Source organism: Coturnix japonica, chromosome 24, assembly GCF_001577835.2.
Source record: "Coturnix japonica isolate 7356 chromosome 24, Coturnix japonica 2.1, whole genome shotgun sequence".
In the NCBI taxonomy this organism is placed as follows: domain Eukaryota; kingdom Metazoa; phylum Chordata; class Aves; order Galliformes; family Phasianidae; genus Coturnix; species Coturnix japonica.
In genome coordinates this window covers 2,982,670-3,007,692 of record NC_029539.1, presented here as the reverse complement: position 1 = coordinate 3,007,692, position 25,023 = coordinate 2,982,670, and the positions used below count along the sequence as shown (strand labels likewise).

Sequence of the window (25,023 nt, the reverse complement as noted above, 5' to 3'; positions counted from 1 at the left end):
GCTAAAATATGTATTCCTGGCAGCTGTGCCACCCTCGCTGCTCGTGGAGCCTTTGTAGGCAGCGGGCAGACGCCATCCCCATAGCGGCACTGGGACGACCGCAGCCATCTCAGGCCTCCGCTGCTGTGATTGCTGTTCTGCACTTACTGGAAACTTCAAACATGATTTAAACATGAAGGTCTATTCTCGCACCCTATTAATTATGCATCCGTATGTAATGCTAAAGGAGAAGGGAAAACTGTAAGTCTATATCTGTTTTTATGCTGGTTTCTCTCATGGGGATTATACTTCGCGCGCCGACAATTTGCCTTTGGTTTGCTCGCAGACTTAGAGGTGGAATTCAGGCCACTTAGGTCATTGGTTTGGATCAATTCAATAAACCTGTTTAAGTTTTTGCACAAAACAAAACGCGTCCTCAGCTTTGAGCTTTGTTGTTTTCCTGAAGCAAAAACGTTTCCCTCCCATCTCACCCACAACGTGCACCTTTGGGTAGAGTGCAGGGGCCAAGTCCATGGTGTGCTGGAACAAACCTTTGCATGGGCTTTGTCCTTGGGCTGGGCAGAGATCTGCTAAAGTAGAATGCAGCGAGGCCGTCTCGTCCTTCAGTACTTGCTTTTCTGGAGGCTGAACACGAGAAGAAAAGGTTCTCTTGGAAATAAATAAAGAGTGGTTTGCTCTGCTCCGATGCGCTCCGCTCTGCAGGATGGGCGCATCCCCTGGCAAAAGCAAATAGCTTAGAAGAGAAAGTCTTCCCCAAAGAGGCAGTGAAACCTCATCAAACTTAATCAGTGTAGACTTGCCCTGTAGTGCAGGACCGGAATATTAAGCTGCAGGAGGAGCAGAGGGAAACATGTTTTCACCAGTTTTCTCTGTCTTACAAACAGGATGAGAAGAGTTGATTGATTTTTTTTTTCCTCTGCTGCTAACTCTAGAAATGGGAGGGGAGAGTTGGGGTGCATGGAGCTGAAGGATGAGAGACTTCCATGGGGATATCAGAGCCTTAAAAGCCCCCTGCCCTCCTAAAGGTAGTGAGGGGGGGGATCCGAAGCAAATCTCACTGTGTGCTCCACATGGATCCTGGGGACAGCGGTGCTAAGGCCCCCAGCAGTCAGTCCCTTGCTGACATTCCCCCATCAACCCCAGTAAAACCCAACTCTGTCCCTGCACTGTGAATGGGAGCACCAGGACATGGTCTCCAGCAGACATGGAGAAGCGTGTATTGCTGGGTAAGGCTTTCCTCTCCCACCTCTAACAGCAGAGGTAAGTCGAGATGCAGAAACTAGAACAAGTCTTGGATGGAAAAGTAACTGCATTGAAGCCTTGGGGCGCTGCCTTTGAAAGGTGCTTTAAGCCTCGCACTGTTAATGCTAATCCTGTAACACTATATAGATGGCTTTTTTTCTGCACTTACACAAAGGAGGAAGGGGCTCGATTCTTTGAGGCTTGTATTTTTCTTTCTCCCTTCAGCAAAAAAGCAATGCTGAGCAGAGCGGCTGTGGGCAGCTGACATCACACCTGAACCCAGCGAGGGGCGAGGAAGGGGCTTCTCCCCCCATCTCCGGGCCTGAATCTGATCTCAGATTAGTGTGCTGTTATCAACAGAGGCACCGAGATTGCAACCCTACACTCCTCCAACCCCGAACTGGCATTGGAGAAATCACACTTTCAGTTGTGAGAGCTCCAGGACGGGGACATCGCTGCACTCGTCAGTGTGAGTTGGCCAAGAGCACCGGCATGCGCTCTGCATTGACATAGGAGCGCTGTCCTACCAACACTGGGCTGCAAGTTCAGACCACGTTGCTCCCGACATCTACGAATCAGGTTGGTAATACCATTTTTCTTACCCCTAAAGAAATGCTTTTGTGTGTGCAATGTGCTACGTGATGGGTCCTGGGCTGTCTGCTCCCAGCAGTGCTGCCCTTGTTCTTGAGCTGCTGTTTGATGCTGATGTTGAGCTGCTGATTTTGGCCAACACAGTTGACCACTGGAACGTGGAAGCACATCTGTGCCATTGCTCCTGGCAATGGGAGATATACAAGTGTGGTGTGGGACAGATTGTGGCACATATCCTGCTTGCTATAGAGCTGTGCTGTGCATACGAGGGGATAATTAAACTAACTGGAGCTCTTGGTACAGTATAGAATGGATGTAGTGTTGAGGAATATGATTTAGCCGGGAAGTATTGGTAATGGTTGGACTAGATGATCTTCTAGGTCTTTTCCAACCTTGATAATTCTGTGATTCTGTGATTCTATGGGGAGAGCATGGCTGAAGTGCTTGGGAATGTATAAGGAGGAGACATTCTGGAGGCTGCTGTGGAAGCTCAGGGTGCACTCAAGGTAGAGATGCAGTGTGAAGCTGTTCGCATGCTGCTGCACATTGCAGCTACGTGCTACGTGCAGAGAGACAGGCAGAGAAATCAAAGCAGGTGTTTTAGTGATATTTTCTATTGGATTAATAATGACTAACAAATTGCATTAGGCACGGAAAGAATTAGAGCTGGCAGAGGAGTTTGCTTTCCTGTTCCTAGCCTTGTATTTGCTTGTCTCTGTCATTGATTCCTGTTCAGCATGAAGTTGCCCAGCTGTGTAAGTGTTGGTGTCTCCAGTGCAAAGAGGTGATTGTAGAGCAGATCAAGAATTGCCCCAGAACAAAGCTGGGGCTCTGCAATACATCCCAATGCTGCAGCTCCTCCATGCAGTGACAGCTGTCCATTAGTGGGAATGGCTCAGAAAGGGCACTTAACAAAGTGGGCAGTTTGGGTCTACTTGGTGGGTGAGGGACCCTCTGCAGTGCTGGGATGGATCGCTTGGGATGTGCTTTCCTTTGGAAATGATGCACGTTTGGATTTCTCCCTGCCCTGTAGGATGAACACACGATCATTGCTCAGCACCTGGGCAGCTCTGCTGGTGGTAACTGTGCGTCACCAAGGTCAGTACTGCTCCCTCATTCCCCAAAACTGCCCCAAAAAATACCCCCTTCCCCTTGGTCAGAGTGTAACAGCAAACACAGTGTTTCCCTGGGTCTTGAGAGGTGGGAGAATGGGTGAGTACAGGAGCTAATTGTGCAGTGGTGACAGAGTGCAGACCTCCTGCCCACACAAATGGCCCTCTCCTCATTGGGAGCAGTGAAGCAAGGATAGTTGAGGTTAAATGAGGAGCTGCCGTGCTGCTGGGAGTATGTAGTTGGCAAAGCTGATAGGTACAGCAATCCCAGCAGCTCTGCAGAGCTCTGAGCACGTAACCTAAGTGAGCGTGTGTTGTGCATACATCTGAGTGCACACGGAGGTTGCAGTGGTTTTGCCGTGGTACAGAATAGGACCATGAGGAATTTCCAATGACCAACAAGTGGTAAAGTGGATGAGCAGCGATCTGGTGTGGGGCTGACCACAGGATCCCAAGGAACTTGGAGCTCTTTTAGGGTGCCAGCAGGGTTAGGCAAGGTTTCTCCTTGTCTCCTTCCTCCTTGAGGCCAGACTGGGTTGGAGGGGTTTGCTGGTGACACTGGAAGGCAGCCTTAAGCAGGGAGCATCCTTGGGGTTGTTGAACTGAGTATCCTTGGTGCCACTGAGCAGTGCACCTTGGGGCTACTGGGTGGTACATCCTTAGGGCTGCTGAGAACAGCATCCCCAGCTCAGGCAGCACAGAGCCCTGTTTCTTTAACCAAGACCTGTGTCTGCAACCAAGGGCCTCTGAGAGGTGCAGGTTAGGACCTGGGAAATAAAAGCATGTTCCAAACTGAGGTAAACAGAGCTGGGATTGTTTGGAAGCATTGTGGCTCCCCTTAGCTCTGCTCGAATGTCACAAGGGCTGTGCGCTGCTTTTCTACATCAAAGAGAGGAGGAGGGGGAAAGAAAGCCCGTCTAAGTCTCTGTTTTGCTCAATGCGGGGTTTTTCTGGGTGCCCCACTGTGCCCTCCCCAAAACCAGGACAGGTCCCTGTAAGCACTGAACTCCCCCCCACTCTCCTTGCAGCTCAGGCCATGGCAAGTCTGTACCCATTTTGGCCAAACGACACAAAAACACCCAAAGTGGACGATGGGAGCTCTCCTGAGATCAAGCTCTCTATTCCGTTCATCTTCTTTGGAGCCCCATACAGGACGGTTTATGTAAGTGGAGAACAGACTTTCCTTTTATTCTTTTCTTCACCATTTGGCTGCACGTTAAACGCGCTCTCACTGTCGTCAAAGAGTGGGAAGATTTATTAGCACCCACCTGACAAGTTCTTAGATTTCATGAACTGATAGGTTTTATGATTAAGAAAGTCAAAGGTATAGTTAATGGGCTAATGTTCATGGGGAAGGAATAAAAAAGGCAATAAATTTTTTTTGTGGGTGATTAAATGGTACAGCGAAGCTCAGGGCTTGACACAAGGAACATTATTCCTGTTCCATGACAAGAAACGAGAACATGCAGAGACCCATAGGAAAAAAAAAGGGGTGATTGGGAGCTGTGTGGAGGGTTGCGTAGGGCTCTCTCCAGTGACCCCCATCATCTTGGGCAGGTGAACAACAACGGCGTGATCTCCTTCAACTCACTGGTCAGCCAGTTCACACCTGAAGCCTTCCCACTTGCTGATGGCCGGGCCTTTGTCGCGCCCTTCTGGGCTGATGTGCACAATGGCATCCGTGGGGAGATCTACTACCGCGAGAGCACCGACCCTGAGCTGCTGGGCAGAGCCTCCAAGGACATCCGCAAGTACTTCAAGGACATGGCATCCTTCTCAGCCAGATGGGTCTTCGTCGTCACCTGGGAGGAGGTGACGTTCTATGGGGGGAGCAGCACGACACCGGTAAGAGCAACAGCTATGGTATGCATGGTGGTGTCTGTGGGGATGACTGTACGGATGGCCATGGGGTTGACCGTAGGGATGGCCATAGGGTTGACCATATGGATGGCCAATGGGGTTGACCATAGGGATGGCCAATGGGGTTGACCATATGGATGGCCAATGGGGTTGACCATAGGGATGGCCATGGGACTGACCATAGGGATGGCCATAGGGTTGACCATAGGGGTGGCCATGGCCATGGGGATGGCAGTGCAGTGTTTTTCCTGGCTTGAATGGCGTTTAAATTGCTGTAAGCTGTGACAGCAGCTGCCACTGAGACGTCTGTGCCATCCCGTAGGAGACACACAGGCAGTGTGTGAGGGCTCCCTGCTGTCCTTTGGGGAATGGGCTATTTTGTATTTACTTGCACTTTACAAGTGCCAGAAGTTGGCTGCTTCTATCTCAAAGAGTTGGCTTCTATAAGCAGTTCAGCTCTTTTCCATTTGTTAGAGAGGCTCGAAATGTAATGCATATTTTTGTGCCAGTCCTGGCAGCTCCTGCAGGAAAAAAAAATACACACACACACACACACACATATATATTTGCAGACAGCAGGCAATATAGAGGTCCGTGTGTTGCCTGAAGAATTACATTTGCAACACAATGCAATTCATTTTGGTACGGAGCAGCATTCCTGCTCAGTAGTGGCCGAGGCTGTGGGTTGGCAATGCAGCAAAGCACAGTGCAACTTAAGCAGGAAATTCATCGCAATGCAGAAAAGCTGCAGAAAACAACTTGGCAAATGTGGCCTCAGGGACACAGTGGTTACTCCGGTCTCTTGTTGGCTACAGAGCAAAAAACATGTGGCTTATGATGGCTATTTTGTATGGTGTGGGTGCTCAGTGTTGCAAGTGCCAAGCTGGGAAGTTTGGCTGACATTGAATAGATCCCATGGGAGGCTGCTGCATGGGTAAAGTGAGCAGAGTATAGGCACTTGCTGTCTGTCTGCATAAGGGTAGAATTGAAGAGCTTGGGTTTATGCTGCCTTGCCAGCCAGCAAAGTGTGTCCTTCTTGCACGGGGCCTGATTTTGTCTGAGTGTTTGGGGCTGGAAATGCAGAGTCATTTCAAGCGAAAGGAAGGGCAGATTGAGCAGGTAGTGATGGGAAGTGGCAGCCAAGCCAAACACATAACGTACATGGCTGCCTCAGCTGCAACGCACCGTTAATCGCATTGTGGAATATGAATGCTGAAGGGAGCTGGGTAAGATAACATGTCGAGAAATAGAGCTAAGAGAGGGTAATGGGAGAGAACGGGTCATAGCAGCCGGCTGCTGGTCTACCACAAGCTTATTCTCTTGCTGCCATCTATTGGCACAGAATTGGATGGGGAACAGCGCTGTGATTTCCCCAGACTGAAGCACCAGAGGGGATGGAGAGGTTGGAGTCACTGTATATTGAGTCCCATTTGGATCCTGCCATACATCACCATGGTGCTCCTGCTGTACCCCAGGGTGCGGGTGGCACAAGGGTGGGTGAGCAGTGGGAGAAAAGCAGCCTCACCTTGTGCATCTGTTGGTGCTTTCCCAGGTGAACACATTTCAAGCTGTTCTCATCACCGACGGGGTGTCATCCTTTGCCATATTTAACTACCAAGAGATCAGCTGGACCACAGGGACAGCCAGTGGAGGGGACCCCCTGACTGGGCTTGGTGGGGTGATGGCTCAGGTGAGACTCTCAGTCCCTCTCCAGCTCTCAGAGAACTGCCCATAGCTTTCCTAACGTACCCGTGCTTGCTTGTGCCTCCTGTCCCTTCAGCATCCCTGGCACTGTAGATGGGCAGCCCAGAATTTGGTCCCAGCAGCCATGCCACAGATACCCCATCTGCCAAAAAGATGCTGCTGAGATGTGTCCTAAAGGCTACAGACATTGAACTGTCCCTTCTGGGCTTTGGAGGTCCCCATGCCCAGAAGAATATATTTGTATTTATATGTGCAGGGATGTGCAGAGCTGCTTTCCTGCAGCAGGATACCTGACAGAATCTGCTCTCTATCCACATTAGGCTGGTTTCAATGGTGGAAATATCAGCAACTTCTTCAGCATCCCAGGCTCCAGAACCCCAGACATAGTCAATATAGAGCAAACAACCAATGTGAACATTCCAGGGCGCTGGGCTTTCAAAATAGATGGCAGAGAAATAGATCCAGCCAACGGCTGCAGCCTGAGAGGTAAGGGAGGAATGGGGATGCCTTGTTACGTGCTGTGGGGTGTAGAAGAGCTCTGGGCTGCATGAGTGTGGTTTTGCCTGGGCAGACAAGGTCTGAGTGGGCAGCTCAGAGAAAACAGAGGGGCTGAAAGAACATTGGGAGCCCTGCTCTGTGCCATTTCCAACCGACAGCAAACAAAGCTGTCATCGGTGCTGGCTTTGTTTACATCCCTGCAGATTTATCTGCAATGCATTGTTAAAAGCTTCCATTTCTGCTGTCCAGGCCTATGATGTCAAAGGCTGGGCAGTCTGCAGCAGTCAAATGCCACTCAAGCCATCATCTCAACTTATTTATGCAGTACAATGGGAAGGACTTGGGGACAGTCATGTCCCCTTGCCCCTGGGATGGGAATGGTGGCAGAGTGATCTCATGTCCTCTCTTTCTGTGAGAGGAATCATAGGTTTCTGGGCAGGATAAATTCCATGCCCCTTGCACCAATTACAGCATCTGCACGTGTCAGTTCTGCCGTGGAGATATAGAGGGATTAACTGCACAGAGAGACAGAACAAGGACTGTGGTGTGGAGAGATTAAGGCATTGCCATTGGGCAAATAAAACTTATCAGGAACATGTACTGTGCAACAAGCAAGTTGTCGCCTGCTGCTGAATGCTGTCACCGTGCTGGGACATTTGGCTTCTTCACTGGCAGCCTTTAGAACTGTACTGAAGGAGACCTGCACACCCCTGAGGCTCTTCCAGCCCAAGATAGGGTCAGACTCCCACCACCCTAACAGCTTCCAGCTGCCACCCCAAGAAGAAAGACCAGGTTTCACAACGTGGATAAAGCCAGCCTCTGCTTACAGCCACGAGAGCAGTGTGCACGACCCATCACAAGGTCTATGTGTCCCAGCAGCTGCCTGCTCACTCTTACAAGGGGAGATGAATCATGAGATGGAGATGATGAGGCTCACATTTGGCAAAGCTCCGTACACCATCAGGACAGCTGATGCAGGAGCTGTTGAGCCTAAGAAGAGATGTTATTTGTTGCAAGCAGTTGGGAAATAAATAGCACTTTTTGTTGGAGGCATGGAAGAGCACAAAAAGTTTAGGAGAGGTAAAGCAGGCAGCTCGCACATCCGCCTGAAGGAGAGGTGTGAAAGTCGACCATATGGAGGAGAGGGAATCTCTCACGGCGTCTGCCACCCTGCACCCATCTTCTGCCTCTCACGTCTCTCACCAGGGAAACCTGCCTCCCTTGTGACAGCAGGCTGAGCATCCCCATCACCTATGTGTGGACTGTTACTCATCAGCAGATCTTTGATTCCCTAAGTACCGTGAGCTCTTTTGGACTGGAAATGAATTGTCTATGTTGACAGAAGCACTCTTCGATGGGCAAAGCCACCTAAAGGGGGTTATTATGGGAAGAAGGGCAAAGTGCCGCAGTGCTGGTGTTGAAAGTGCTCTCCTCAGAGCAGTTGCAGAGCCCTCAGCTTTATCTGCAGGTCACAGAAGCAAACCCAAGGACTTGTGTGACTGACTGAGCGCCGCTGTGCCTCTAGCAGTGGGTGAGGTTCCAATGTAAGTGTTTAATTTCTTTTCCGTGCTTTTTAGGACAGTTTCTCCATCAAGGGGAGATCTTCTGGGAGAACTCAAACTGCAGCACCAAGTGCCGCTGCCTGGACTTCAACAATGAGATCTTCTGCCAGGAGATGGCTTGCGGCCCATTCGAAGCATGCGAGCCGAAGATCAAGTTCTTCCAGTGCGTGCCTGTGGAGAGCAGCACCTGCGTGGTGTTCGGAGATCCACACTACCACACCTTCGATGGCTTCCTCTTTCACTTCCAGGGTTCCTGCTCCTACCTCCTCGCCAGGCAGTGCTGGCCAGGCTCCCAGCTGCCCTACTTCAACGTGGAGGCCAAGAACGAGAACCGAGGCGGCTCCTCCGTCTCCTGGCTGAGGGACATTTTTGTGGAGGTCTACTCGCACAAGATTGTCCTCCCAAAGGGCAGCTTTGGGAAAGCCAAGGTAAGAGCCACACAGAACAGCAGGAACTTAACAGGTCTGGTCCTGTTGGTGAGACCGTGATAGTACTCTTGTGTATTCCTTGGGAAATGGGAAGGGTGGAAGGCATGACAGCAAAGCCATGGGTCAACTGAGGCCGGCAGCTCAATCCTCTGGTCATGTTCCCACAGGTGGATGACTTGGTGGTGTCCTTACCCATCTCCCTAGAGCTGGGCGCTATCAAAGTCTACCAAAGCGGCTTGTCCACAGCCTTGGAGACTGATTTTGGCCTGATGGTGACTTACGATGGCCAACACTACGCCTCCGTCTCCGTTCCTGGCACGTACATCAATGGCACGTGTGGTCTGTGCGGGAATTACAACAAAGACCCCGAGGATGATGCACTGCGTTCGGATGGCAGGTTGGCCTCCTCAGTGCCAGAACTGGGTGAGAGCTGGCGAGTGCCTCACCCCGAGAGGAAATGCTCACCTGGCTGCGTGGAGAACTGCAGCATCTGCGATGCCTCCACCGAATCACTCTATTTCTCCCCGGAATATTGTGGCTTCCTCAACAAGACTGGAGGGCCACTGTGGGAGTGTGGCTCCGTTGTGGACCCCACCGCCTTTGTACACAGCTGTGTCTATGATCTGTGTAGTGGACGGGAGAACAGCACCGGGCTGTGTCAAGCCATCCAGGCGTACGCCGCGGTGTGCCAAGGGCTGGGGATCCCAGTGGGAGAATGGCGTGCTCAAACAGGATGCGGTAAGTGTGGGTTTGCTGGTGCACATATATATTATATTGTTGTGGGTTATGAGGTGTTGTGGTCCCTAGCTCAGAACCACATGGTAACACACTTGTCCTGTTGTTTGTATCCCCTTGGCACCTGCAGAGGCAGTCGTGCAGTGCCCAGACCACAGCCACTACTCCGTGTGTGCCAGTGGCTGCCCTGCCACCTGCTCAGACCTGACTGCCCCACTGCGCTGTGCTGCACCCTGTGCTGAGGGCTGTGAGTGTGACGATGGCCACGTGCTGAGCGCCGACCTCTGCATCCCTGTGCAGAAGTGTGGCTGTGATGTGGATGGACGATACTACGCTGTTGGAGAGGTGTTCTGGGCAACAGCGGACTGCACTTCAGAGTGCCAGTGTGAGGACGGCGGGGAGGCCAAGTGCTTCAACACCAGCTGCCCCGAAGGAGAGGTCTGTGCCATTGAGGATGGCTACCGGGGCTGCTACCCAAAGCGGGAGGGCCTGTGTTCGGTGGGACAGAACCAGGTGCTGCGGACGTTTGATGGTGTCACCTTCCCTTACCCGCTGGAGCACTCTTACACACTGATCAAAACGTGCATGGAGAAGCCTGACTTCATCGAGGTGGACATCAGCCAGAAGAAGCCGGGATATGCTCCCAATGGGCTGCGTGTTGTGCGGATCCAGGTGGTTGGCCAAGAGGTGAAGGTCGGAGGAGCCAGCCTGTCAGAGGTCAAGGTAAGTCTGTCACCAAGGTGGGAGGCATCATCTTGTGCCATGCCATGATGTCCCCATGGAGCAGAGCTTATGGGTGTAGAGCTCTGGGTTGTTCCTTGAGATCAGAGCCATCACAAGTGTCAAAGTCTACCCATCTCTCATAGCCAAGGCAAGAGGTTAAAGGACTGGGATTGCATTCACCTATAGTCCCCATCCCATAGACTTCACAGCAGCTGCCAGCACTGGTGGAAAGACCACAGGTGTTCACCAAGACCCTGTTCACACAGCCCAGCTCATGCAAACCCTCCACACCAAAGAGCTAGGGGAAAGCAGAGGATATCTTGCTGTATCTTGAAAGCACTTGTATTTTGATTGAAGGCAGAACTGGTGGTTATAATGTGGCTACAGTCAGCAAAATAGCTGTGGAAAAGAAGGAATATCCCAACCTTGAAGGTCTCTGTGCCTTCTGAATCCTAGCCATACCCATTTTTACTCTATTTTGCAGCTGGGGTTTTGCTCTTTGTCCTGTCAAGCCAAGCCAGCCACAGTAGAGCAGGCAGAATGCAGACCATCTTGCAGAGTCACGTTCCCCTTCCCTTGCAGGTGAATGGCTATGATGTAGACCTGCCATATTTCCATCCTTCTGGCCACCTGGAGATCTACCGCACTGACAATGGCACTGTTATGGAGTCAGAGGGACTCCTGAACATTGGCTACTATGATTCAGGCCTCCTGGAGATCCGCCTCTCCACCACCTTCTTCAACTGCACGGGGGGCCTGTGTGGCTTCTTCAATGGCAACGCCAGTGATGAGTTCTGCACGCCCAAGGGCAAGTGCACGGACAACCTGGAGCTCTTCCTGGAGAGCTGGACAACGTTTGATGAGATCTGCAATGGGGAGTGCGGGGACCTCCTCAAGGCATGCAACAACGACTCGGAGCTGCTTAAGACTTACCGGAGCCGCTCCAACTGCGGCATCATCAATGACCCCACCAACAGCTCCTTCCTAGAGTGTCACAGTGTGGTCAACGTCTCAGCCTACTACAGAACATGCCTCTTCCGCCTGTGCCAAAGTGGAGGCAACCAGTCAGAGCTGTGCGATGCAGTGGCACGCTATGCCAGTGCCTGCAAGAACGCCGAGGTGGACGTCGGCCAGTGGAGGAGCCACAGCTTTTGCCGTGAGTCTACAAAAGCTTTTGAGTACCTGGGGCAGTAGGGAGGAGATGTAGCCTCCCCCCCTACTCTGGGATGGGTCTTTCTTGGGAGTATTTATAGAAGTCTGAAATCACAGTAGTGGGTGGGCAGACTTGCATAAATTGGGGCTGTTTTCTTGCTCTCTTGGCTACACCAGACAAAGGTTGGTGTCAGAAAGCTTCATCCAATGGAGCCATCCTCCACAATGGAGGCTGAGGCATACAAAGCACTTTCCTCAATAGCATACTAAAGTCTCACAATTGTTTCACTTGGGAGGCAGCATTTGCAAAGCCCGTGCTGTATCCTGGTCAGGAGCTCACTCATATGAAGAAGGGCAAGCTAGCAAGTGACCAGTGCATAGTGGGACCACAGCATGACCCAAAGACGAGAACACTACATCTCACCTATGGATGGTAGTTTCTAAGTGACACTTTCGCCCACAGGGACAGATTTCCCAATTAAGTGGTTTAATGGTGGTGTTTCAGGAGACACAAGGAGGTTTATGATGCGGTGCAGGAGCGTTCCAGGGCCGCAGATGGTGGCTGACAGTACTGTAAGCCATCACCAAAGGATAATTTGAATACAGCATGTTTTTAGCTGTGGTTGTAAACTTGCCGTTGATGGGAAAACATTCATAATTCAGCAGCGAATGTGAAAAATCTCCATCATGGCTGTAGATAGTAGGCAGCCCACATCTCTGCTGTGCAAGTTGTAGAGAGGAATCCATTTGGGAGTGGGGCGTTCATTTGGAAGAAGGAAGCAGGACTTCATCTTTGGGTTGGCAGGAGGAGGTGTCACTTGGCATGGGACTGCAGTGTGAGGAGGGAGATGGCAGAGAAGAGTAGGACTAAACAAGGGAGTGGGAATACCCAGTGGCTGGGATGCTGCTGGGACTAGTCTTCCATTTATAGCTAGTGGGTCAGTATTCACCTTGTGTCCACCTTCTGTCTGTACCCCCCTCGGTGCTCCTTGCACCATGGCTTTGGGAGCTGCTGACTCCCACTCTGCATTTGATGCCCCCAGCCCTGGCGTGCCCAGAGAACAGCCATTTTGAGGAGTGCATGAGCTGCGTGGAGACCTGCGAGACTCTGGCTACAGGCCCTGTCTGCACGGACACCTGCACAGAGGGCTGCCAGTGTGACGAGGGCTTTGCCCTGCGTGGCTCTCGCTGCGTGCCCCGTGGAGAATGTGGCTGCAACTTCGAGGGCCGCCAGCTGGCCACCAACCAGACCTTCTGGATGGACATCTCCTGCCACTTCCTCTGCTACTGCAATGGCTCAGACAACAGTGTGTACTGCGAGAACGTCTCCTGCAAGGATGATGAGTACTGCCTAGAAGAGAACGGCCTCTATTACTGCCATGTCCGCACTGATGCCTCTTGCATCGTCTCTGGCTACGGGCACTACCTGACATTCGATGGCTTCTCATTTGACTTCCAAAGCAGTTGTGCCCTGGTGCTGTGCACCACCATCTCACGGCCGCGTGCGGAGCGGTCAGACACCTTCCCCACATTCACTGTCACGGCCAAGAATGAGGATCGTGACACCTCCCTGGCCCTGTGGGTGAAGCAAGTGGAGGTGGAGGTTTTCAACTACAACATTGTCATCCACCGTGCCTACAAGTACACCGTGATGGTGAGTATGGCTGCGAGGGTTGGGTGGCAGAGAGGGATGATCCTTTCCCTCACCCAGCTGTGGCTCCTGGAGGTGGTTTCCCTAGGCACAAAGTCTCACTGTCTCATTATTTCCTTCCCAACAGATCAACAATGAACGGCTCTACTTACCCCTGAAGCTGGGCCAGGGCAAAGTGAATATCTTCGCCTTTGGTTTCCACATTGTGGTGGAGACTGACTTTGGACTGAAAGTGGTGTATGACTGGAAGACCTTCCTCTCCGTCACCATCCCACGTAGCTTCCAGAACCTCACCTATGGCCTCTGTGGCCGCTACAATGGCAACCCTGATGATGACCTGGTGGCTGCGGGTGGCATGCCAGCCTTTAGCGTCACCGACTTCGTGCAGAGCTGGGCCAAGAGGGACACCTTCTGTCGGGTGGGCTGCGGTGACCGCTGCCCAGCCTGTGGCAAAGTGGAAGGCTTCTGGAAACCCCAGCAGCTCTGCAGCCTCATTCCCAGCCAAAGCGGAGTCTTTGCCAAGTGCCACAGTAAGATCAACCCCAGCTATTTCTACAAGAACTGCCTCTTTGACACCTGTGTTGATGGGGGAGCCATGCAGACGGCCTGTGGCTGGCTGCAAAACTATGCCAGCACGTGTCAGACACAGGGCATCGCCATCATCGGCTGGAGGAACTTCACCTCATGCTGTAAGTGCTGCCCTACTGATGGACTTTTATTTACTAGCTAGCTCTGAGTCCTCATTTTGGTCACTAATATAGAGAGGTAGTCAATTGGAAGCCCCAGGACCGTGGAAGTGTCAATGTCATGACAGTGGCACAATGTCAGAGTTGACCTGGGGCACACCAGGGCCACAGTGGTACAGGCACATGCAGCTGAATTTGTTCCCCAGGAGTTTTTAGTTGTGAGCTTTGCAGCCAGCAGTGTTTCCTCTAATGAAGGTGCTTGCTATTGTCAATAAGATTACACTGCAGTGTTCAATTAGGCTCCTGAGGATGGGAGTCGTGAGTCTCCCTGGCAGCCGCTCTATCTGGTAAATCAGCTGGGAAGTAATTGCTATCATTAACAAGGCCAAAAATTAAATTTATGTCGTTCTTCCTCCTAATGAACCACCTCACAGCTCTGGAGGAATCATTTCAGCAGCTCGGTGGCAGCATGGCCACGTGCCTACATCTCATGTGCCCTGCCACACATGGTTCCTGGTGAGCTGGTGGCACCTTTGGGTGTGCAGTGGCCGAGCAATGAAGGTGAGCTGTCAGTAACACATACACTCAAACATGTTTCTGTGCTACTTGGGAGTCCATGGAACCACCAGGGACAACCCTGTCCCCCTGCATGGAGCTCAGCAGGAGTGACCGGTAGCAGGGCAGCAGATGGCAATAAGGGTTTGTGCACTGTATGCATCATCAGGATGTCTTTGTGTGCCAGCAGTAGGACTCAATAATCCCGGTGTGACCCTCCCAGCTCACAGTAATCTATGATGAATCCCCACAAGATTATGGCTGGCAGCAAAGAGGCTGTAAAAGGAAGGAGCAGGTAGGACAAGTCCTTCATTTGCAGGGCATTAATTCACCTCCTTCATGTTCTCCCCTCCCATTGCAGCTGTCAGCTGTCCTCCCAATAGTCACTATGAGAGCTGTGTGTCCCTGTGCCAGCCCCGCTGCGCTGCCATCCGCCTGAAGAGCGACTGTGGCCACTACTGCGTGGAGGGCTGCCAGTGTGACCCTGGCTATGTGCTGAATGGCAAGAGCTGCATCCTGCCCCAGAACTGTGGCTGCTACTCTGATGGCAAATACTATGAGGTATGCCAGGAATGTTTTTCCCTCAGTGCCCTCACTGTAACCCTTTATAATAATCCTTAAAGGTGGGATGTGCGATCCAGGGGGGTGTTGTAGGGTGTCACATTGTGCCTGGTCACCGTGGCATGTGGTGGAGGGTCTAAGGATCCAAGCAAAGCTTGCATGGGAAACACCAACCTCCCAACATCGTATGGTTGTTGGGCAAGGATGGTTTAGGAGAGGGTGCTGGGACAGGGGACTGGCAAGCAGGGATGTTCAGTGCTTGGTGTCAGAGTCCAATGCTCTGCAACCACATTGTTGTGCATGCAGTGAGCATAGTGTTGCTTATGAAACCTACTTATTTGTAACCACGTGATGTTCGTTGGGATTCTGGTCTATCAGAGTGATGCATTAATCACCACACCACAGTACAGCAGTTGTAATGCATCATGAGATCCCAAAGGACAGAGGCAGTGCTGTCTTGATTTGTGTGTATTAACTGTTATGGTGCAGGATGAGGGTTGTTTTGAGGAAGGAATGGTTCAAAGACAACCAGGTGCCATAGCTGTCCTCCACATTTACATTGCTAGTGGTTCATGTTCCTGTTCTGTGTTGGGTTGGAAGCAGGCAGTGTGTACTTTGTGCTCATCATCACCCAGTTTCCCTTTCTACACGGAGAAGGGGAGTAAATCCATGCAGTATATCCACAGAGGGCCATGCAGAGGTTCCCAACCCCCTGAACCCACCACCCATTGCTCTTGCAGCCCAAACAGCTCTTCTGGAACGGAGATTGCACCCGGCGGTGCCGCTGCTTCCGACGCAACCTGATCCAGTGTGACCCACGGCACTGCAAGTCGGATGAGGAGTGTGCCTCACGCAATGGTGTGCGTGGATGCTTCAGCACACGCAGCTCCTTCTGCCTGGCAGCAGGCGGCGGAGTCTTCCGCACCTTTGATGGAGCCTTCCTTCGTTTCCCTGCCAACTGCGCCTTCGTGCTGTCCACCATCTGCCAGAAGCTGCCCGACTTCTCCTTCCAGCTCATCATCAACTTCGACAAGTGGTCCTCGCCCAACCTCACCGTCATCTCCCCCGTGTACTTCTACATCAACGAGGAGCAGATCCTCATCAGTGACAGGAATACGGTCAAGGTGAGGTCTTGCTGAGGTTGGGGCTGCAGGGGACCATCTCCTGAGCCGAAGTGGTGTGACATTGCTGGTCACAGCTGTAGAAGCAGCTTCATGTGAGACAAGCAGCCACTCTCTGTTGTGCTGGGCAGAGGCACGTTGGCCAGGTTGAGAGGAATATTGGCAGGTGGTCCAATGGAGGAGGGTGAGCCAGTGCCCATCGTTGTGCCCATCATCTCATGCACCCTTTTGGTGAGAGGGGGATGCAGATCCAAGAGAATAATCATTCAAGTGTAATATAAACCACCAGAAACCATCATGTAGACTGCCATCCTAATTAAGAAAATCTGGAGAACACAGGCAAGTAAAGAGAAGGGGACTGCTTTGAAAACAGATATTTGCTAGGCATCAATATGTAATGGACTCTGGCTTTTTACATGGTTGGAATGGCAGTTATGGTAGTACAGCATCAGCAGAAGTTGAAGTTCCCTTATTCTTACATTGGCTTAGTTCTTATATAGAACTGATCAGTGGCTTTAAAGTGGAAGAGGGTAGATTTAGACTAGATATTAAGAGAGAAATTTTTCACTGTGTGGATGGTGAGATGCTATAACAGGTTGCTTGGGGTACTGGAAAACACTTGAAGAGACTGCAGGGGGGCAGTGATCCTGCACAGCAGTGGGCAGGATGAAGGGATGTCATCCCTGCGTCCCCTCCTGCACCAGGTGAATGGCAGCCTCGTGAGCATCCCCTTCGTCACGGGGCTCTCCACCAAGATCTACAGCCATGAAGGCTTCCTGGTGATCGACTCCGGCCCCGACATCCAGATCCGCTACAACGGCTTCAACGTCATCAAGATCACCATCGGTGACCGGCTGCAGAACAAGGTGTGCGGGTTGTGTGGCAACTTCAATGGCGACCCGGCGGATGACTACGCGACGCTGCGGGGTAAGCCAGTGGTCAGCAGCGTGGTGCTGGCACAGAGCTGGAAGACCAACGGCATGCAGAAGAGGTGAGGTGGACACGGTGGGTGGGTGTGGGGCTGGGCAGTCAGGGACCCCCCCCACCTTGCGACGTGTCCGGTGCCCCCAGCTGCAACGAGCTGCAGTACTCCCAGTACGCTGCGTCCTGCGACAACGTCCAGATCCAGAAGCTGCAGAGTGACAGCTACTGCCTGAAGCTGACGGACATGAAGGGCTTCTTCCAGCCCTGCTACGGCCTCCTGGACCCTCTGCCCTTCTATGAGTCCTGCTTCTTGGATGGCTGCTATAACCGCAAGCAGGTGCAGCTGTGTGGCTCGCTGGCCGCCTATGGTGAGGCATGCCGTACTTTTGGCATCCTGGGCACTGAGTGGATTGAGAAGGAGAATTGCTGTAAGTGAAATGGGCTCCTGCGGGTCCTCTGTGTGCACCGGACCTGGAGCACAAGGGTAAAGGTGCGTCTCGCGCTGTTTAGCAGGAGTGGTGGAGGACCCCTGTGCAGGCGCCGACTGCCCCAACCGGACCTGTGAGCTGGATGACGGCGGGGAGCTCTGTGGCTGCATTGAGCCCCCACCCTATGGCAACAGTGAGCCCAGGGCTGGGAGGGATGACTGGGATGGGGGTCTGGGCCTGGGGTGTCCTTTCAGTTGGTTCCATGAGCCTTCTCCTTCTTTCCTAGCCACTCATGACATCATTGATGCAGAGGTGACGTGCAAGGCTGCCCAAATGGAAGTGTCCATCTCCAAGTGCAAGCTGTTCCAGCTGGGCTTCGAGCGCGAGGGCGTACGGGTCAATGACCGTCACTGTCCTGGCATAGAGGGAGAGGACTTCATCTCCTTCCAGATCAACAACACCAAGGGCAATTGTGGCAACCTGGTGCAGGTGGGATGGGATTATGGGCTCATGGGCCTGGATGCTGCAGGCATTGGGCATTGTCTCATCTGGGAGCAGTGGGGCAGGAAGGGCAACAAGGGCACAGTGTGCTATAGGGTGGCTCTTCAGTGGGTGAAAGGGACCCAAGAGGTGGCCAGCACTTGTGGCACATCTTGCCTTGAGCCTCAGTCATATTTGGGTAAGAGAAGTGGAATTGTCAGAGTCACACTATATGTTTTGGGTCTGAGCAACAAGTGGGAGATCAGAGATGGTCACTTTAGAGGGATGCCATGTTGTGCCTTCTGCAGTCCAACAGCACTCACATCGTATACAAGAACACGGTGTGGATTGAAAGCGCAAACAACACAGGCAACATCATCACACGAGACCGGACCATCAACGTGGAGTTTTCTTGTGCCTATGAGCTGGACATTAAGATCTCTCTGGACTCAGTCGTGCGGCCAATGCTCAGGTCAGAGCAGGGCAAGTAGTTCATGTGTGTGCATGGACAGGAAGGTTACAATATGCAAACAACAGCCAACATGAGGTCCAAGACTCATTGTTTTTATTCTTTTTATTAGTGTGATCAATCTGACAGTGCCAACCCAGGAAGGGAGCTTCACAACCAAGATGGCCCTGTATAAGAACTCCTCCTACAAGCACCCATACCGGCAGGGGGAAGTGGTGCTGACCACGCGGGACGTGCTCTATGTGGGGGTCTTTGTGGTGGGGGCTGACTCCAACCACCTGATCCTGATGCTGAACAAGTGCTATGCAACACCCTCACGGGACAGCAATGACAAACTGCGCTACTTCATCATCGAGGGAGGGTAGGTGACCACAGAAGCCTTTGTATGGTTATCTATGGAAAGCATAGCTCTGCAGGAGCTACTACTAAGACAGCTAGGTCTATCCTAGCCAAAACTGGCAGGTAGTATAGGGATGCAGAAACGTATGTCCCGTGATACTCATATATAGGTACAGTGGCATCAAAGAGAATGATTTGGCCAAGGGGGTCTCATAGGGACAGGAGCAGGCAGTGCTGCTTGAGGGGGGGGGGGTCTTAGTCACAGAAGCACCATAGCCAGCTTTTGTCCTGCTCACAGGTGCCAAAACTTGAAGGACAACACCATTGGCATCGAGGAGAACGGGGTGTCCCTGACCTGTCGCTTCCACGTCACTGTCTTCAAGTTCATCGGGGACTACGATGAAGTCCACCTGCACTGCGCTGTTTCACTGTGTGACTCAGAGAAGTACTCCTGCAAAATAGTAAGTGAGGATAAGGCTGAGGGTCGCTGGGAGCTTTCTGAGACAGAAGTAGAACATGCTGTGCATGGCTTACCTGCTCAAGGGGCAGCCAGAGGCAGCTTGGTCTGGGTTGGAGGTGGAGAGGGCTTGATCAGTGGCCAGGAGTGATAAATATGCTGCCATCTCCATGCAGAACTGCCCCCAACATCGACGGTCAGCCAGCGCCTTCGGCCACGAGGCCCACGAGCAGATCCTGTCAGTGGGGCCCATTCGGAGGAAGCGTAAGTGTTTGTGTTTGAGGACAGGCATGAGGGGTCCTCCACCTTATGTGATGATCCCCCTTGGTGCAAGGAGAGATGGCCAGGAGCACCTGGAAGGTGATGGGAGGGTTCCAGTAGGTCTTCCCATCACTGGATGGAGTGGACACCCTGGCTGGGCAACTGAAGGCTGCTCAGGATCCAGCAGCATCTCTCATTATCTGTCTTGCACTAAGGATCGGATTGGTGCGAGGACAATGGTGGCTGTGAGCAGATCTGCACGAGTCAGGCGGATGGACCCCTGTGCAGCTGTGTGACAGGGACACTGCAAGGGGATGGCAAGAGCTGCAGGGGTAAGCACTGGGGTTTGGCACAGTCATCATATAGGGTGGGCAGGGGCTTTTCCTATGCAAAGAAACTGGGGAAGGAATGGACTTCCAAGCATCCATTGCATCCATACACAGAATCCTTTTTCATTTCACAGCCTCCAGCTCATCAGCAGACAGCCGAGCCCAAACGAGCCTTCTGGTGTTGGCACAGCTGTGGCTGTGGGCAGCTCTGCAGGACCCGACCTCATAGGGGCGGCTCTGCTGCCCGGCCATGTACTGTTCTCGTGTCAGCCCGAGTCTCTGTAGGGTAGGAGCCAGCACCCCCAGCGACAAACCCACCGCCCAGCCGACCCCTCGGGGATAGGAGGGATCGGGATCAAACAGGAGGGAGCGATCATTGGAAGCACAGCAGGCACCTTGATGGCATCACATCGTGGATCAGGAAGCTGGCAGGGCTTGGAGCATCTCTGTTAAGAGAGCGGAGGAGCAAGTTGGCATCGTATGGGAACTCATCGTTTGGCTGATCTCCAGCCAAAGGAGCGGCTGCGGTGCGGGGCAGCCCGGAGGGAAGGGAGGGGGATTCAGTGCTTTTGACAGCGTGTTATGAGCTAGAGGAGGAGGAGAAGGGGGGGGACACGGTGCCTTTGGGGTGAGGGAAGGGTGGGATCACGCATTAAAGGGGGTGTTGCCGGGGGTCGGCGCTGGGGGGTCGTTTCTGCGGGTGTCTGGCTTGGTGTTGGTACTTTGCGACAAGGCTGCGTGGGAATAAAAAGTGTTGTACTCCTTCGTAAGCGGTGTTGTTTTCCTTGGTGGAATAGAGCAGGGGGGAGAGAGACCGGGGGGGGCTTCGAAGCTTATTATGGGGGGGGGGGCGGGACGGCGAGCCCGGGACTCGAACTCGTGGGCAGATCAACCCAGGGCCCCCGCCCCCTCGTGACGTCATGTGGGTCGCGAGGTGGGCAGGGCCGTGACGTCACGTGGCGCTACCGGGCGGCACCGCCCCGCACAGCGGCGAGCTCAGGGTCCACGGCAGGTACGGAGATATGGGGGGATCAAGGGGGAATAAAGGGGGTCCGGGGGGGTGGGCGAGGGGACAGCCGAGCTGCGGTACAGAGATCCGCCAGCGGGGAGCCCCGGTGGGAGGAGGAAGCCCGACCCACGCAGGGGGTCGAGCTGCATCCTACAGCATGGAGCCTCCATCAGAACCCCAACCCCCCCCCGGTCCCCTATTCACAGCCCTACTCACTCCTCCCAGCTGCCCCACTTTCCCCATCTCCCCACCCAGCCCCATCTGGCAGCTCACAAACACCCCACACCCCTATAAAGCACACAGCCCTGCACATAACAGGGCTCATAACACACCTCAAAGCCTCCCTCCCATCCCTTTCTCTCCTCCCCAGACCCACCATGGACCTGGTACTTGAGGCTGCTGACTACCACCTGCTCACACCCTACGTGTACCCCACGGGGTGGCCGGAGGATGAGCCGTGCCGCCAACTGCTCAGCCTCTTCGTCATCACCAACCTGGGAGCACTCACCCTCTATCTGCTCTTTGGAACCCTCAGCTACTACTTCATCTTCGACCATGAGCTGAAGAAGCACCCTCAGTTCCTAGAGGTGGGTACCCTGCTACCTCCCCTGTACATCCCAGATGCTGCTGGGTGCCCATCCTATGTGGCTGGGCTCCCCTTTGACACTCTGAAGTGTCCCCCCTGTCTCACATGGATAGGTCAAAACTGGGCTGGAGTGCATTGGAATGGATCAAAACAGAATAAAGCAGACAAGATCAGGGCAAAGTCCAACAAAGCAATAGAACAGAGAACAGGATGGGCCTGAACTAAAATATAATAGAATGGGTGTCACATAGAATACAAAAGGTGTCAACTACAGGAATAGAATAGATGAAAACCTCACATAATAGAGGCCAGAAGTCACAGAGCAGCAAGTGCTTGATTGCAAGCCCTGTGTACCTAGAATTAACCTAGCAATGTCTTCAGGGTGGGATCCAAAAGCCTTGTGACCATTGACATCAACCATCACGCCCAGCAGCTCATCCCTGCATCAGGCATCCCAACAACAAGAAGACACTGAGCACACAGAGCAACACAAACCACCTTCTTGGCCATCTGCAGCTCAGCCCTGCTCACACTGCAGACTCATCAGACCCTGCATGACACCCTCATCTCTGCACTCCCAGCCCCCTTCTCTTTCCCCCACCGACACCACTTACCCTGGCACCCACTCTCCACACCCACAGCGCAGCTCTCCTCCAAACAACCTCTCCACACACCCTGCCCCCAGGAATACACCTGAACACCTGCCCCAAATACCAAACTGCATGCCAGATTCCTGCCCATGGCCTCAATGGCACAGCACGTACTTACCCCTATGCCTGTCCCCTGACCTGGCTCCTTATTTCTCTGCCTCCCCACAGAACCAGGTGCAACGGGAAATCATCTACGCGCTGCGCTCCCTGCCCTGGATCAGTGTCCCCACCGTCGCTCTCTTCTTTGCTGAGGTCCGGGGCTACAGCAAACTGTATGACAACATTGAGGACTCCCCATACGGTGAGCTGCTGCCCAGGTCCCACCACCCCCTATTCTCCATTGCTCTGCCCCCATCTCCACACATTCCTCTTCCATTCTGAACCATAGGCCTGCAGACACCTCCCATACCCCCCTGCCAGAGCTGGCAGCATCAGTAGAGGCCACCTCCCAGCTCCAAAGCATCCCAGTTATGCCCTTGGCACCCTGTTGGCCCACGCACAGTGACAGCCAAACCCCTACCTCAGAGTCAAGAATGCCAAAGGGATGCACACCCTGTTCTAGCTGCATGACATTCCATCCCTTGTTGTATAATCCCATAGGACCCAGCTCACTTTTCCCACCATGACCCTGCTCTCTTCCCAACTCCTCACTCACCCCTTGGAGCTGTAGCACACACAGAAGGAACACTGACATGATTTCCCCTCTAGGATGGCCTGGAGTCTTCCTCAGCATGCTGTCCTTCCTCTTCTTCACTGACATGGGCATCTACTGGATACACCGAGGCCTCCACCACAGGCTGTTCTATAAGGTAAGAGACCTTCTTGAGGGTCTGGGGGAGCTGGCTGTCCACCAAGGCATTGACACTGCCTAGGAAATAGGGATGGGTAGCCCACATTCCCACTGACAAGTGAGCCTGTAGTCTGTTAGAACCTATGGCTCTCTGACCCACCTTATCTGCATCACTCAGCCACACGCAGCAGCTACCATCAGCTATGCTGGCAGGTAGCTACCCCAAAATAGATGGGCCTGGAAAGGGGCTCCTATCCCATTGACCCAAGCCCCTTGCCTTGGTCTTAGCACCTGTCCTTTCCCCACAGCGCTTCCACAAACCCCACCACCTCTGGAAGATCGCAACGCCCTTTGCCAGCCATGCCTTCCACCCCGTGGATGGCTTCATGCAGAGCCTGCCCTACCACGTCTACCCCTTCCTCTTCCCCCTGCATAAAATCACCTACCTGGGCCTCTACATCTTCGTCAACGTCTGGACCATCTCCATCCATGACGGCGACTATCGCGTCCCCCGACTGCTACAGCACATCATCAACGGCTCTGCCCACCACACCGACCACCACCTCTACTTTGACTACAACTACGGGCAGTACTTCACCCTCTGGGACAAGATTGGTGGATCCTACAAGAGCCCCAGTGCCTTTGAGGGCAAAGGCCCCCATGATTACATGCGCAAGCTGCGGGAGAATGGCTCAGCATATCCCAATGGTGACACTGACAAGACCAAGTAGGTGTCCCCGGGTTGGCTGCAACCCCAACAAACTCTGTCTCATCTCACCCCTCCTGGGCCTTTTCGGACAACATTCCCCCATAGAAGGAGTCCCCACTTCCTCCCATTGCTCAGCACATCTCAGCATCCCAAACCCTTCGCTCCCCTGGGCTGATGTACACACAGAAAGGAGGATGTCACGCAGCTCTCTCCACTTCTACACCACACATTTACTACCCGTGGATGCTCATTCACAGCCCATCTTCACAATCTGAGCCACTCTGGGACCTCCTCTGCTCATGGGTGCGTTTTGGACCCCCCAAAGCATCCCCACCCCTCCTCATGGCACACAGACACCTTAATGCTACGCAAAGCTGCTATTCGGACATCCTGGATATATATTCGTACCCCATGTCTGCTGTGCTCTCTCTTACCTGTATGGTTGTGAGTATTGCCCTCTCAGCAGGATACGTGCACTGACAGCAGCTCCAAGAGCTCCATCCTTGCTACCAGAACAGCGCTCTCCATCCTCACTTCACTCTGCAAACCTCAGCTGCAATGCAAACTCACCCCATTGCCATCACCACCTCCATGCAGGAGCCATGCACACAAACAGCATTGCAATACAACACAGCAGGAACATCACACATTGCTGGGTCTCCATCCATCTGCACCCATCACTCTTCCTCCCTGGGCTGCTGTGGAGGCTGACGGATCAAGTCACATCAAGACAAGAGGCAAAAGGCATCGTGCATTTTGTTCTGCAGTGTGACCTGCACAACTGTGTTTCCTGATAAAACACCATGGCCTCCTACCTTGTGTGCAGCCAACAAGGCACTTCCTGATGCCTCCTCGGCCTCTGGATGCACTGAGACTTCTTGGCACTGGACAAGGGCTCCTTCGTCTCACCTGAAGATGCCACATGACAACTTAACACAGAGGGGCACACCTGGAGATCAGAGACAAACACTGAGCTCAAAGCTCACAGGGGAGGGGAAGCGGGAGGGCTCAGAAGCTGGGGATGGGGGGAGCTGTGGTTCCTGGCTGGTTCTCCCTCTCCCTCCCACCCCAGAAAGCCAATGTGCTTCCTTTGGACACCTGACTGCCCTGCCTTCAGTCAGGCTGACCTTTAATAAAGCTCATTTGCCAACTTTGATGACATCTGGCATCTTCATTCAATCTCTGTACAGCACAGAGACCGTCCTGGCCCCCCATTTCTGCCCACTCCCACCCATCAACCCCCCATTTTCAGCCCACAGGAAGAAGTTACTGCTCAACAGGCCCCTCCACCAGCTTTGTGCCCTAATACCCCAAGCCACAGAGAACAGCAGAGCACAGTGAGAACTGTTCTGAGCTTTGCCATGCACAGTCAGCATTGCTCTATCACTCCCCCAGACCTCTTGCTCTAACA

The 25,023-nt window shown here is 53.1% G+C and overlaps 2 protein-coding genes and 1 long non-coding RNA gene across 5 annotated transcripts; 2 read left to right on the top strand and 1 right to left on the bottom strand.

Moving 5' to 3' along the window:
• Positions 1–511: 511 nt before the first annotated feature.
• Positions 512–20,166, top strand: TECTA (tectorin alpha). Of its 2 annotated transcripts, XM_015884043.2 has the most exons (24): positions 512–1,821; positions 2,867–2,931; positions 3,974–4,107; positions 4,503–4,790; positions 6,358–6,495; positions 6,830–6,995; positions 8,585–8,997; positions 9,165–9,735; positions 9,863–10,455; positions 11,038–11,611; positions 12,651–13,261; positions 13,386–13,947; positions 14,861–15,060; positions 15,801–16,184; positions 16,886–17,172; positions 17,253–17,533; positions 17,616–17,726; positions 17,820–18,022; positions 18,322–18,485; positions 18,595–18,843; positions 19,120–19,282; positions 19,455–19,542; positions 19,755–19,871; positions 20,003–20,166. In XM_015884043.2, the coding sequence occupies exons 2-24, from the start codon at positions 2,868–2,870 to the stop codon at positions 20,095–20,097; spliced, it is 6,456 nt and encodes a 2,151-aa protein (XP_015739529.1). In that variant the 5' UTR covers positions 512–1,821; position 2,867; the 3' UTR covers positions 20,098–20,166. The 2 variants fall into 2 exon arrangements, with proteins under 2 accessions (XP_015739529.1, XP_032305031.1); XM_032449140.1 differs by lacking the exon at positions 512–1,821 and having other exon boundaries at positions 2,723–2,931; positions 20,003–20,119.
• LOC116654382 lies at positions 18,205–22,882 on the bottom strand. 2 transcript variants are annotated; one of them, XR_004309618.1, is made up of 3 exons: positions 22,769–22,882; positions 19,356–20,314; positions 18,205–19,272 (listed from the first exon to the last, which is right to left on the bottom strand). It is a non-coding gene; the product is annotated as an uncharacterized LOC116654382 (long non-coding RNA). The 2 variants fall into 2 exon arrangements; XR_004309617.1 differs by lacking the exon at positions 22,769–22,882 and adding an exon at positions 22,232–22,321.
• Positions 20,761–24,771, top strand: SC5D (sterol-C5-desaturase). The gene is made up of 5 exons (XM_015884045.1): positions 20,761–20,880; positions 21,248–21,464; positions 22,282–22,414; positions 22,822–22,922; positions 23,212–24,771. Exons 2-5 carry the CDS (start codon positions 21,255–21,257, stop codon positions 23,632–23,634), a joined length of 867 nt encoding a protein of 288 aa, XP_015739531.1. The 5' UTR covers positions 20,761–20,880; positions 21,248–21,254; the 3' UTR covers positions 23,635–24,771.
• Positions 24,772–25,023: the final 252 nt, after the last annotated feature.

Excerpts from the sequence above, each read along its gene's own strand:
- SC5D (XM_015884045.1), top strand. The coding sequence starts at position 21,255 with ATGGACCTGGTACTTGAGGCTGCTGACTACCACCTGCTCACACCCTAC. Across the intron at positions 22,415-22,821 it reads CATTGAGGACTCCCCATACG|GATGGCCTGGAGTCTTCCTC; the intron begins GTGAGCTGCTGC and ends TTTCCCCTCTAG. Across the intron at positions 22,923-23,211 it reads ACCACAGGCTGTTCTATAAG|CGCTTCCACAAACCCCACCA; the intron begins GTAAGAGACCTT and ends CTTTCCCCACAG.
- TECTA (XM_032449140.1), top strand. The coding sequence starts at position 2,724 with ATGGCTCAGAAAGGGCACTTAACAAAGTGGGCAGTTTGGGTCTACTTG. Across the intron at positions 15,061-15,800 it reads CTGATGGCAAATACTATGAG|CCCAAACAGCTCTTCTGGAA; the intron begins GTATGCCAGGAA and ends TTGCTCTTGCAG. Across the intron at positions 18,486-18,594 it reads GTCGTGCGGCCAATGCTCAG|TGTGATCAATCTGACAGTGC; the intron begins GTCAGAGCAGGG and ends TCTTTTTATTAG.